Genomic DNA, 15,167 nt, shown 5'->3' on the forward strand with positions numbered 1-15,167 from the left:
AGGTCAAATCCCAACACTTGTTATTGTCTGCTTATTTCATTATCCAACATTTTTATCTTGAATTTTTCAAAAAGGGAGGATGGATTTGATCAGTGTAGGCATGTGTGGAAGTATCACACCAAACTTGTTTCATATGTAAAATAAACACATTCTGAGAAATAACAGAAAATCTTATTTCCTGAGAGTTGCCTTTCATGTTGACATCCATCTCCCTCCATTCCTAATGCCTGTCACCTAAGAATGAACACTTCATCATTATTTGTATATTTTCTTCATTTCAATAATGCAACCCAGTGTAAGGGGTATGTAAAAGCAAAGGACCTGTTTTTCCCATGACTGTGGTAGGCACTGAGAAAAATCAAGTGGAAATGGAAAAAATAAGTTAAAGATGAGCAGAAAGTCTAGTAGGCAGTATTAAAACACCATCACATGCTAAAATATGTTATAAGAAACATGATACACAAAATAAGAAATATACAGGAAAATATGTAGTATGGATGTTTTTCATAAACTATAAAATTCTATGAATGACCCAAATTGTCAAATTCAATTGACCTCAACAAAGGGTTAAATATTATGACTACTTTTAATAAAGAAAATTAAAATTATTTCTGTGACAAATGTCATTTGAGATGAAATAATTCAGAAAAAACCTTATGGGATAAAAGGGAATTTCCAAATAATTTTGAAATAAAGATAGAAGAAATTTGGGGAAATTGCAAATGACAAACTGGAGATGATTGGATGTCACAGAGAGTAGATAGTGTAAGAGAGTGAATTTATATTTAAATTTTATAGAGAAGTTGCAATCAGAATAACAAAATCTTCAGGAATAAATGAGAAACAACCAACTCTACTTCCACCATCTGATCCAAGAACTCCAGGTCTGAACCAGAGCCTTTGAGTCCTGCAATCATGGACACTTGCTCAGTGTCAACACAATGGGCACTTTCTTAGATTCCTTATCAAAGAGTTTTTTCAGAGCCCTCTTGATGTCTTTGTTTCTTAGACTGTAGATGAAGGGGTTTAGCATGGGAGTTACTACACTGTACATCACTGAAGCTATTGGAGTTGAGTGTGAGTTTTGTGCCACAGCAGAGCTAAGGTAAACCCCTAGGCCTGTACAATAAAATAACGACACAACTGAGAGGTGGGATGCACAGGTGGAAAATGCTTTGTACTTGCCATGGGTAGAAGAAATTGCACAGATGGAGGAAACTATCTTGCAATATGAGTAAAGTATGCCACCAAGGGGGCAGCAGGCGAGTAGCACAGCTGCAATATATGTCACCACGTCATTAACATAGGTGTCAGAGCAGGCGTGGTGGACCACTTCATTAAGTTCACAGAAAAAGTGTGGTATTTCTGAGTGGGCACAGAAAGACATATGCAACACTATCAAGCTTCGCGTCATAGAATACAGGACACTTACCAACCAGGACACCAGGACTAGCAACACACAGAGCCAGGTGTTCATGATGACTGTGTAATGCAGGGGGTGACAGATGGCCACAAAGCGGTCATAGGACATCACTGTCAGCAGAAAGATATCCGACACTATAAATAGCAGGAAAAAATGCATTTGGGTGATGCAGCCTGCGTAGGTGATGGCCTTGTTTTGCGTCTGGATATTCAGGAGCATCTTTGGAACAGTGGTAGAGGATAAACAGATGTCTACAAAGGACAGGTTGGAGAGAAAGAAGTACATGGGAGTGTGTAGATGGGAGTCTGAAATCGTGGCCAGGATGATGAGCAGGTTCCCAAGTACAGTGTCTAGATACATGAACAGGAACAGTCCAAAGAGGATAGGTTGGAATCTGGGGTCTTTGGAAAAGCCCTGAAGTAGAAATCGTGAAATTTGTGTATTATTCTCTGGCTCTATGTAGCTGATGTGCCTATGAAAGAGGGAAAATGGTGTTACACAATGAAGTTACTCACCTGAGAGAAATACTGTAAAGTATATTCTATAGACAGTCACTGAATCCCTAGGCTTTGCATAGACATCTGTTCCTCTATAAGGATTCTTCTTGCCAGCATCAATTTCTAATTCCTATACTATTCTCAGCCTCTATTTAGGATTTGCTGTCTTCAAAATTTTCAAATGACAGTTTTTTCAACTGATGATCATATTGCACACAGTGTCCAGGAACTGATTGAACTGTGCAAAAGAGCAAAAGTTCCTAAAAACAACGGAAAGAGAAATAGAACCAGCCAATGAAACAATAAACAATTACATTAACAAATTATTATGTGACAGGACAGGTGATGACAGGTACAATCAAAGAACAAAGGAGAAATTTCATAAGGAGTAGTATTTTTTCATGTATTTTCAGTCAAGGCCAACATAATGGTGATGCTTGCAATGAATCCCCAGAAAGGCAGGCGGAGACCCACAAAGTCATCTTTAGCTGTCAGTGCCTGGCAGGATGAGTGCAAATTTCCTGAGGAAGTTGCTCAATTCAAATGCTCAAGGTCCTGAGGGAGGCAGTGTGACTAGGAGTATGAGCAAAAAGGAAAGTGATGAGAGACAGTGGTGGAAATAATGAAAATAAGTGTACACATTGATACTGAAGCTGGCAGGCAATGTATGTCAGAATGTACACATGTTCTTATATTTGTATTGGCTGCCAAGATGTCTTTTGAACTGAAATGCATCCTTGTTCACTTCTGTTTCCTTATTTTCTGGTTTCTGTATTTACAGGTTACATTTTGAGATATTTTTAGCCAGGCTCCCAATCTCCTAAGCCTATTATCAATCTTAAAGACAATCACACAAACACACAGACACACAAACACAGACTGCACTTGAAATAGTGCTACATGCTGTGGTCGCCTACAACCATAATTACACCACGTTCTTCTCACTACCAGCCTCACTATGCAGACGAACATATGATCTGTAAATGGAAATTCCAATTTGTAAATATCCCAAATACATTTAAACATGAAGCTACCTTTTGCTATGGCAATTTTCTGCCATGTGCTTAAAGAAATATTAAACTCCTGCAGGGTTTGTAGCTCAGTGATAGAGTGACTATGTAGTGTAAGTAAGACTCTGGCTTCCATCTGCATCACAGTAAAGAAAACATTACAAAAATATTTGCTCAGTCGAGAGAGAGCAAAGAGAGAGAAAGACAGGATAGGGAAAAAAAGATGGAGAGAGAGAGAGAGAGAGAGAGAGATCATTAAAGTGAAGTTCAGGTGATCCTACAGAGGTTGTAAGAGAGCAGAAGCTTCCCTGTTTCTAGCTGCATTCCACCTCCAACCAAATCCCCCATGAAGAGTACAAAATCATAGAAGATGAAAAATAAATTCCACAAAAGACAAACGTAATGATATATTTGGACTCCCATTACACAGTCTGAATGTCACTGTGAGAAAAACAATTCAAAGAGAAGAATAAAACAAAAATTAGAAAAGAAAATTTACAAAGAAAAACAAGATGTGGTCATCTGTAAATGAAATATTAGAAGATATTTCTCACAACAAAGTCTGTTTTGAACTGGTCAATTGGTTTTCAATAATTTATTGCATTTTAATTAATAACTCATAATTGTACATATATATGGGTACACTTTAAAGTTCCAATTTTTTTTCTTGCTGATGAAAATATTCTAGCTATTTTAAATGTATTTCATTATTGCTAATTATACTCACTGTGCAGTGAAACAGAAAACGAAAATATATTCCTCCTATCTTTAGTATAATACTGCACCCATTGATTAACCTTTCCTTATCTGATTTGCCTTCTCTCACCAGTCTCTAGTAACCACTATTCTACTCTCTAGATCTGTGAAACCAATTTTTTAGATTCCACAAAGAAAACAAATTTGTATTTGTCATTCTGGTGTATTATCCATACAGAAAAAGACAAATAAAATAGCGTTTTTATGAAAAAAGCAGAAGAGACTAACTCCACCCACATGCACCTATGTGATATCTTTTTCTGATATTCAGGGATTTCATATTTGTAATCTTGAACAAATCCGTAGGCAACCCTCCAGCCCTGCCTATGAACTCATCCATTGTGCAAGGGTTTCCAAGTGTATTCTGCTGCAATGAGGGGAGAGAGAGAGAGAGAGAGAGAGAGAGAGAGAGAGAGAGAGAAATTAAGTGACCTTAAAGGTGAAATGACAAATATCTTCAGCGATCTTAGAGAGGTTGTACAGTAGAGAGAGAAAGCTTCCCCATTTCCTCAGTTTCTTGTTGCATTTTGCTTCCAACCATATCACCTTGAGGACTAGCAAACAAATGAAAGATCAAACACAAATTTTTCAAAAGACAAAAAGCAATGCTGTATTTTGGGTGCTCCAACACAAACTGAACATCCATTTGTGGAAAAGACTCAAAAAGAAAGAATTAAATAAATCTTCAGAAAATAGAACACACAATGAACAAAATCTATGCAGTTTTAAATGAAGTGTTATAATAGATTTTCATGCTAAACCCAGTATTAATTTGGTAAATTAGGTTATGATGATTTATTGCGTGTAACTGACCCATAAGAACTATCCACCTATACAGAGTAAAATGTGTGATTTCCATCCTTGTATACATTGTGCAAGGATCAAATGAAGGTAATTAACATATCCATCTACTTAAACATGCATCATTTTGTTGAAAATATTCAAAGTCTTCCTTTTAGCTTTTGTAATGTAAATTTCATTATTAACTATAATCACTGTACTGTGACACAGAACCCCAAAATACATTACTCCTATCTAACCAAGATTGACCCATTGATCAACCTTTCCCTATTCTCCCTCTCCCTGCACTTTTAATTGTCTGGTGAACATTAATCTCCTCTCTAATTCTCTGAGATCAACTTTATTAGATTGCACAGTGAAAACCAATTGGTATTTCTAACTGTTAAACCATCCTGATAAGAAAGAGAAATAAAATTGGTTTTCTATGCATAAGAACAAAGAAGGCTGACTCCGTCCCCATTCCCTGTGTGATATCCTTTCTGTGTTATGTCAGGGCTTCCAGATCTGAACACTTTGAATAAAGTCACTGCACACACTCAAGATTTGCCTGAGGTTTTGTTCATCATGCAAAGTCTTCCCCAGTAAAAATCACATAAATTATGCCCAAACCATGACAACTCTTTCCTTTTACATGGAGAAAAATACTTGTCTATGGCTGATCTCTGTGAGCATTGCATCAAGCACACATTTCCTACACTTTTCTGACTCTCAAAATCATGATGGAAGGTCTGAATGAGCAGAGTCACCTGCATTGTTTGTTGTGTGTTCACAGTGGTACACAACTATGACTGTGTCTTAGAGAATAAAGTCTTTAAAATGAAAACATTGTAAAATAAAAGAATGGCAGGGGAATAAAACCAGCTTAAATTGAGGGGTATCAAAATACTTGAATTAAATGAAATTGAATGAACATGGAGTAAAAGCATATATATAACATCAATACTTTAATGATATCAATGATAATAATTACATTGGCCAATATCTATACAAAATATAATGAAAACATCCCTCAAATGTTGTGTTATGTTGTAGGTACTTAATTACTCTTTGATGAGTGAACAAGAAACTTTGTCTCAGTGTACACTGGTATTTAACAAAGGAAAAGGTTTTATTTTGAGTTTGGGAATCTTGAATAATAAACAAAAAGATGATAAAATGACAGTCTTGCTTCAGGAAAATGAAGTTATTCCTTAGTTCACATATTTCCCAAATCAGAGGATTTAAAAGTCCGTCAATATGAGCTGGGCACAGAGGGCTCATGCCTGTATTCCTAGCTAAATGGGAGCCTGAGCTCATGGTTCAAGGTCAGCACAGACAAAACATTAGCAAGATATCATCTCAACCTATTGCTGGGTGCAGTGGCAGGTGCCTGTCATTCCAGGTTCTTGGGAAGCTATGATCCACAGGCCAACATGGGCAAAAAAAGTTCGTTAGACTTCCATCTCCATGGAAAAATCTGGGCATGGTGGCATGCGCCAATTTTCCCAGCTCCTGACTGGAAGAATAAAATAGGCAGCTCACAGTCCAGTCTGTTCTGGGCATAAAATGAGACACTACCTCAAAATAACTCCAAAACATTTCTGGAGGTGTAGCTCAAGTAGTAGAGTGACTGTCTAACAAGTGTGAATCCCTTTGTTCAATTCCCAATATAACCAAAATATAAATGAAAAGACTTCAGTATGAATTAACAATATGTTTTAGAGCAACATCAAGAAAACCACATATAAATTTCATAGGTAAGCAAAATCATCTTGAATAATTCAAGAAACTCAGATGAAGAAAAACATATTCCTACAAATACAATTTAAAATTTGGAGAAAACATCATTCCAACATTAAGAAGGGACATACTAAACTGGAAACTTCCTTTGAAATTCTGGTTCACTTCCCTTTCTACCATGGGAGCTAATTTAGGAAAAAGGACACAATGAAATAAAGAGCAAATATAAAAGTTGTTCCTCTCAGAAATAAGAAACTCCCTCATATCACTGCATGTCTCTGTATACTTTTTCCCTGTCTCCACCTGATTAAATACAGAGATCCTTGAACACACATTCTCCTTCAGCATTAACCACAATAATCTTCTCAGTCCTTCTTCTACCTGGATTCATTTCACTGTCAACAATGACCATGCATTTCTGAGTTCAATGTTCACTTCTGTCTAACATGGTAAATAAACACATCTATGAATTAATGAAACAAGCAATGAAACAGCCACTGTCCTCTCTCAGCTCTGGGCTGGGCTTCATTGACTCACAGGTGAGCTTAGGTAAACATGCTTGTCTTCCATCTCTTACAAGCTCTGCTGCAGCACCTGCTGGGTTCTTTGACTCACCTGGATAGGTTTTCTGAATACAGCATATTTACATGGATATCCAAACTCTTCCTGGATTGTTGACAGTGGAGACTGAACCTATCTCGACAGGCATCAGTCCTGAGCAAGATGGTGTTGCAAAATGAAACAAGTCTGTCTCTTCCAGACCAAGGTTGTACTCACAGAGAGAAAATTAAATGAGTGATATTTACAGCTCTGTGTCTCTGGTCCCTATGTACAACTTCCTCCTGTTATGCTAATCCTGGGCACATCATTTCCCCCGAGGGACATAGGTCTACAGTGAAAGCAAATGTTTCTTAATGATTCACTGTTTCCAAAATACCTCATTATATGCCAGGTCAATCAGTATTTACTTATAGTTCTGTATGTAGTCTTCTCCCTTCCAGAGTTCTAAACTCTTGCCAATTTACCGCAACCCTCAATTAAAATTTCTCCAAAATCTGTGACTGATGAACCTGTCTTAAGTAGGTCACTTGACTTCCACAAAGCATTGATTATGGTTGATGACACAGCCCTGATGTCTGAAAAAATTACTAATATTTTTATAACACGGGAATGATCTGTGATCACTTGATTTGAAAAATGAGTATTATAATTTTGCCTCCAAACTTTATCAAAACAGTTAAAATGCATTGTAAAACATATGAAGCACTATTATTTAATCATGAATTTATAGGTAGTTTTAAAATTCAGAGATTTATTTAGACCAATTCATGTACACTTGTGAGCAATTAGCAATAAATAAGTATTCTATTATTTAGTTTTTTTGTTTTATATCTTATCAGTTACAGATTCCTTTCTTATAATGGAACATTGTGTCACACTGTAAACCTTGTTGCTAAGCTGATTTTAGAAGAGTAGTTACATCATTCTTTTATTTACAGTATATAGGTCTATATTGGGCAATAAGCAATATGTGCTTCTAAAAGGAAACCAGTTGAAGGTACATCTATATCTGTAAGCAACAAAGCTAATTATTAGAATGGATCATTTTGCCACATTCTAAATCTTGTTAATAACCTTCTTTTTGAACACCGATGATATAATTCTTTCACTTGCAACATATAAGCACAAAAAGACAAATGAATATTTTAACAGGAAATAACTGTATTTTGTTTTTCATAAAATTTCATTCTTTACTGTCTAAATTGTGATGGTTCTCTGAACTAGGAATGGTGCTCACAATGTTTTAGTGACAGGTGGGAGAAATGAACCAAGCCTTGTATGCACATATGAATAATAAAAGAAAAATGAAAAAAAAAAACAAAACAATGTTTTAGTGATCAGTCAAGATAAGCCTCTTGGGAATTAGGTCCCATATATTTGAACATGAGAGGAAACAGAGACACTCAGTCTACAGCAGAATTGATGCCATGGAACCCACCATGTGTGCAGTAGATGTTTGCTGTATCAATAAATAAGTGATTTGTTTACATGCTTGGTTTTGTGATGTCAGTGGTAAATGCTGGTGAAATAGCTCAGGCAGGAGGATGAATGAGAACACCGTGTGCTAGGAATGATAGGATTATAAGCCTGTGAATTATGAAAAAAATAAGCAAATAAAGGAGGCAGCAAATAAAGGAAGTTTGCTGACCTGAGATAGGGAAAGTCTCAAACATGTCTAGGGAAGAGGTCTTTGAGATCATGTTTATTTGGCGATCCTGCCGTGTTGTGAGAGGCTTATATGGGTAGAAACTGTGGACAGTTCTTAGTGCAGCAAGTAAGTTCTGGGCAATAAAGACAAGATAATGGTACCTCAGTTTTGTCAACACTAGCAACTCACTTCTGCCCTTTACCTGAATGAATCTGGGGGGAGACTCAGGAGCTCCAGATGAGAACTCAGCCTGATCAAAGGTTTAATTTCATGCTGGTGAGACTCTGAGCAGATAAACCAGCCAATTCACACCTGAAACTCAATTGCAGAAAATAAAGATGGGTGGAGTGGTTCAAGTGGTAGAGTGCCTGACTAGCAAGCGTGAGGCCCTGAGTTCAAGCCCCATTACCACAAGAAAAAAAAGAAAAAGAAAATAGAAGGATTACAAACACATGTTGTTTTAAGACATTAATTTTGCACTAATATATTTCATACCAAGAGCAAACTAATATTAGGAAATGGAATCATAGATTGTCTTCATTTGACTTATATTTATTACTATTTTATCATTATTGTATTTCTTAAGATACTATGTTGACCCCATAACTACACACACTTATTACTTGTGTCTAAAATTGTAATTATTTAAAGAAATGAACATTTTAAGTACCCTTATTTCATCCTTAAACTTTGTATACATGTATCAAGTTATCAGACCATAACCAATAAATTTATACAATTGAGATAATAATTTTCATGATAAAATAGCTTTTAAATGTGCATATTAAAAATTATTAAGAACTATGCCTCATTATATTAGTTATTATACTATCTGTAAGGGTCCCATACATACATGTTGTTAAGTTCAAATATTCATAATAAAATTTATTTCATTAGTAAATAGAATTAAAAATAAATTTAACTCAAAAGGGCAACACAGAGATTTTCACATTAACTCAAACCAATTAGAATGAAAACACTGAAGACAAAAGTGACCAGAGGTCATGAACCCGTGATTTAGAAGAATAAATACAATTGACTTACAAAGAGGCAAATGTGCCAGATTCCATCAACATGCGATGAAAATCAAATTAAAATATTAAGTGCTATTTAAGAATACTTTCTCTTTTTTATTTTATTATTTAATTTGCAATACAAAGTGATTGTACATCAACTTGTTAAGGAGAATTTCAGGAGCTGGAGTCTACGTCAGAAATTTACTATTTCCTTTGAGGCTTACCTATAATTTTATAAATCTTACATAGAGCCAGAAAGAGTGTTAAGACTTTGGTCTGATATATACAACCTTGGCTTTTATCATTTACAGTACATATATGACTTTGAAATATTTCCCTAGTTATCATATCATGATATTAATAAGTAAAAGAGTTACAAGTAACATTCAATGAGAAAACATATGTATAATGGTTTAATGGCAAGGCAAACAAGGAGCATATTTTTATATTAATTTAATCTTATTAACACGAAGTAATTGTACATACTATCGTGTTGTGGTGTAATATTTTAGCAAAGTGGGTAATGATCAGACCAGAGAGATTAAGTATGTATTTCCTTGATCAATTTTTGTTTATAGTGTTTGAATTCCTCACTCTACATCTTCATAAAATATACAATAAAATATTGTGAACTGTAAATACAACATTATGTTACAGAACATCTGATCTTAGTCCATCTATTAATCTCTGTTTTGTTATCCATCATCCAAACTCTCTGTATCCCTCTCTCCTTTCCACCTTTGAGTAATAACTATCAAAAATAGGACATAGTTATAGCTCTGGTAATATTATTTTGATGCATCAATAATCTCACTTTCAAAATCAATGTCAATTTGTTTGAATTATTCTTCTGTTGAAATTCTGTTCTTACATCAATGAATGTGTAATTTTCTCATTCGGATTTTGTATTGTGCAACTCCTGGTCTAATTTTTGCTCCAATCTACAAAAATTCATTGAGTACAAAGTCCATACAAAGAACTGTAATACACAGGTCAAGTACAAGCATGGACAACATATACTTCTGCATTTCCAGCAAGCCATACCATGTATTAATAGAAAAGCTCTAAATTGGATGGATTGAAAGGAAAGAGAATCTAATTAATAGGCCAGAAAACATTGAGTTGGAGGTCATCCATATCATAACAGTACAACTGTCTGTGAATAAGTTTCCAGGGCAGCATTTCTAAATGTGGTCCCCCATAGCATCGCTGCTGAGGATTTGTAGTCATTGTGTACAATTTGATTTATGAAAAAAACAACTAAAAACAAATTATTATTATGGATAAGTGAAAAATAACAGGTTGTATACAAACAAAGTTAAAATGACTTATCTAAAAAGTAAAAAGGGAGATCTAACAGGAGCTAGGGAAGGAAATATTGCAAGCATAGTTCCCATCTTTACATGTCTTACTTTTAAATAAATAAAAGTGGGGTTGTTCAAAGCACTGGAAGAAGGATGCCAGGCTCTCTGGTCCTTGGTATCTTGCACCTTGGTGTCACAATTGTCCTTCTATGGCCACTTCACTGAGAGTTACAATCTCTTCAAAAAGCTGCTGCAGGCTCCCCTTTACCTCCCTGCTCCTTAAAGAGAGATTCAGCTTGATGGTGAACATGGCACAAAGCACTGAGGCTATCAGACTTGAACTATAGAACAAGCTGTCTGCAGAACTCATGTAGACTCAAAGTGAGTTGTACAGTTTGGACATACAATGTCCTCCCAAAGCCATTGTAATAAGTCTTGGTTTTCACCTTGACTCTTTTGGGAGGAAATGAAACCTTTAGAGACCTGGCTCAATGGGAAGCCTTAATGAGGGCTGCATGTAATGGGGATTGTGGAACCAGAGAGGCTTCCTCTTTCATTTTAACTTTCTGGCCATTAAGTGGGAAGTTAGTTCAGCCATATGCTCCCCACTCTTCACGATGTACTTTCCCAACACCAGCCCATAGACATGAGGTTAAGCCACCATAATCTAGAACACCAAAAACCAAGCCCAAATAAGTCTTTTTATTATTTGGTTACTTCATGTATTTTTTATAGTAATGGAAACCTGATAGTATCATAGAACCAATATCATAAAGCCAGTATCACAGAACAAGGAGATAAACATAAGTGAGACGCACAGATGGAAAAGGCTTTACACTCGCACCTGGATGATGTCATTCTCAGGCTGGTGAAGAAAATCTGAGAATAAAAAAACTTGATTCCAAAAGAGAGAAAACATCTATGACTATAGAAGTGAAGTGTATTGCATGCACTGTTATTATGAGATTTTCTGAACAGGGCAGTTTTGGGACTTTGGATAGATCACAAGCATGTAAGTTCACCATATTTTGCAGAAGGAGGAGGTAGATGTTCAATTATGTAAAATCCACATTTGTAGATGAAATTTCCATCTGTGCTATGGTCTGCCTCACCCTTCCCACAGCAGACAGGGCCACAGTCATGAAAGGTCAGATGCCAACATTTCTTCTTATCCCAATTTTGTTTATTTCCTTATCCAACTATGGGACAACTACTTGAAAAACAAGCATCATCAGAGATGCTGGATGGTATGTGGTCTCAGCTTGTGTACATTGACATAAATGTACACATTATTGGGATTGTTACACTTGTTTTAATTTTCACACTTTTATCAAGGAAACCACATTAGGGTAATTTTAAACAGGGATGTATAATGAGATCATATGATTATGTGAAAAGGAATTATGAATTGAAGAGGAAATGGAAGTCTTAAAGTTTGAACTACTTAAAAGCAGCATGTTCTGATAACTTTATTATTTTCAAAATTCATAATTTAAATGAAGTATTTTAATTTGAGGTTATTATAGATTAACATGCAGTTGTGACAAATGACACAGTGAGATATGCATGTAGCCTTGACTTAGCTTCCAGGGTGTTAAAAACGAGCAAAGCTATTATACAACATCAAAATCAGAACAAAGTAACAAGGAAATGAAAGCATCAGACCAAAGACCCACCTGTCCACCCATGTTTATTTTGGCAATACTACAGTATGTAAGACATGGAGTAAATCTATTGCACATCATGGAATGAATAGACAAAGACAGTGTATATATATATACATACATACATATATACATACACACACAGTGGAATATTATTCAGCCATTATTCAAAACAATAAAATTCTATAATTTGTGTCAACATGGAACTGGAGGACATTTTGCCAGAAAAACAATGAACCAGATGCAGGGAGACAAGTACCAGATATTCTCTTCCATATGCTAAAGTTAATAATACACAATTTTAGTATAGAATAATGATTAGCAGAGGGTGAGAAGAGGATTGGCATAAGGTGAATTAAGAGAGCTTAGATTTGAACAGTGCACAGTGCAGGTGTGAAGATATCACACTGAACATCATTGACATGTAGATTTAATAATGATTATAAAAGAAAAAGTACAAAGTAATTCCATGAATGGGAGGACCCTATGAGCTGCCCTGTTACAGATGTATCTATTTCTCTTCCTTCTCAAATGCCTGAGAACTAAGAACCATCCATTTATTCATTGTTTGGATATTGCTATAATTTTAAATAAATTTTTATTAGGATGTATTTGTTACACAGGGAGGATGCATAGTGACAATTCTGATTACACCTTCCTTGTATTTTAGTTACATTGCCCCATCATCTCTCTCCCCACCTCCCTCCCTGCCCCAGTTCAATCAATTGCAAGAAGTTTCTGAGTTGTATTTCATATAGTTATATCAAGTCTACCAACCATATACTGTCACCTTAGTAGCCTTCATTCACCCCCCCAAACTAGAACCCCCTCCCCCTACACATTGTATTGGTGGATATTGTTATAAATTTAATGAATATATCTAGAGGATGAAATATTTGCCCGGTAAATTGATGGAGTAAATAACTCTGGGGTCCAGTTTTTCCCATGGCTATGGTTGGCACAGTTAACACTGAGCCAAAATAGAAACATGATTGAAAGATGATAATGAAATTTAATGACTGTCCATAAAACATCAAAATATGATTTAAGTCTTCTTGTCATAAGGACAGTTAAGGAAATATTACATGAAGGAATAAAAAACACACAAGTAAAAAGAGGTCATCTTTGATTTTGAACCATGATGAAATTTTATGTAAGGACTTGGATGCCAAATTCAGAATTTCTGTATAGTTGAGCAGTCTGTGATAATTTTTTGTAAAGAAAAGAAAAACATATTTGGTGAAACATATGCCATTCAAGTTGAAGTATTTATAAAAAGTATGATATTTTTAATATTTCTGATGTAAAGGTAGAAAAATATTAGAGATTTAGAAAATGATAAAATAGAGATGTTTAGACATCATAGAAAATATAAGGTGTGATAAAGTGATTTTTGTGATTGAATCATACAGAGAAGTTGAAATAAAAGATGCAGAAACTTCAGGAATAAAATAGACAAATTCTTACTTCTACTATCAGATCAAAGAATCCTGACTTATTCCTGCGGATTTAAGCTCTGCACTTAGGGGCATTGCTTCATCCTAGGGCAATTTGTCCTGCTATAGTTTCCCTCTGAAGAGTCTTTTCAGGCCACTATTGATGTCTTTGTTCCTGAGGCTGTAGATGAAAGGGTTCAGCATGAGGGGATCATGTTGTACATCACTGAGGATGTTGCAGTGGTATGTGAGTTTGGGGTCAGAATAGAACTGAAGTACACTCCCAGGACTGTGCAATAAAGTAAGAAGTCAAAGGACAGGTGAGACACACAGGTGGAAAATGCTTTGTACTTCCCTTGAGCTAATGAGATTGCTCAGATGGAGAAGTTGATCTTAGAGCAAGGAGAAAACATACCAGCAGCACAGATGCAGAATAAATTATCAGGTCATTAAGAAAGCTGTCAGAGCAGGCACTGTGGATGACCTGATTAAGTTCACTGAAAAAGTGGGGTATTTTTGAGTGTGCACAAGTAGACAGTCTCAAGAATAGTAAGGTTTGTACAACTGAATGCAGGGCACTCACAATCCAGGATTCCAGTATCAGCAATACACAGAGCTGGGTTTCATGATAACTGTGTAATGCCAGGGGTGACCAATGGCCACAATGCTGTCATAGGACATCACAGTTAGCAGAAAGTTGTCCAACACTGAAAATAGTAAGAAAGTGCATTAGATGATGCAGTTTTAATACTTTATAACTTTGCTCTTGGTATGGATGTTCAAGAGCATCTTTGGTACAGTGGTGGAGGTGAAAATGATATCCACAAAGGACAGGTTGGAGAGGAAAAAGTACATGGGTGTGTGCAGGTTGGAATCTAAAACTGTGGCCAGGACAATGAGTAGGTTTCCAAGCATAGTGACCAGTTTCATGGGGAGAAAAAGCCCAAAGATAAGAGGTTGCAATCTAGGGTCCTCTGAAATTCCCAGAGGAAGAAATTCTGAAATTTTTGTGTCATTCTCTGTGCTCATATTGTTGATATGACTAACACAAAGGAAAAACAATATGATATAATTATAAAGTACTAACCTATCTAAAGTGATATCATGTATATTCTATAATTCAGACACTGGTTCTTAAGCTTTGTGTATGATTTCACTCCTCTTCAGAGAATCTACTTGCCTTTTTTGTTTTCTAATTCCTACTCCACTCTTATCCTTTCCTCAAAATGTTACATTCAGAAATTTGAATTTCTTCCATGCATTTGAGGAATATTATTTACTGATGATCATGTTGCAAGCACTGTACAGGAAATGATTGGTTTGTGTTTAAAA

General features: G+C 35.7%; 1 protein-coding gene and 1 pseudogene across 1 annotated transcript; both read right to left on the reverse strand.

Moving 5' to 3' along the window:
• Positions 1–913: 913 nt before the first annotated feature.
• LOC109678743 (putative olfactory receptor 7A2) lies at positions 914–11,105 on the reverse strand. Its single transcript, XM_074053265.1, has 2 exons — positions 10,933–11,105; positions 914–1,895 (listed from the first exon to the last, which is right to left on the reverse strand). Exons 1-2 carry the CDS (start codon positions 11,103–11,105, stop codon positions 914–916), a joined length of 1,155 nt encoding a protein of 384 aa, XP_073909366.1.
• A 2,853-nt stretch (positions 11,106–13,958) lies between these two features.
• LOC109678745 (olfactory receptor 7A17-like) lies at positions 13,959–14,864 on the reverse strand (annotated as a pseudogene).
• Positions 14,865–15,167: the final 303 nt, after the last annotated feature.

The sequence above is a fragment of the Castor canadensis genome, chromosome 14, assembly GCF_047511655.1.
Source record: "Castor canadensis chromosome 14, mCasCan1.hap1v2, whole genome shotgun sequence".
NCBI classification, from domain to species: domain Eukaryota; kingdom Metazoa; phylum Chordata; class Mammalia; order Rodentia; family Castoridae; genus Castor; species Castor canadensis.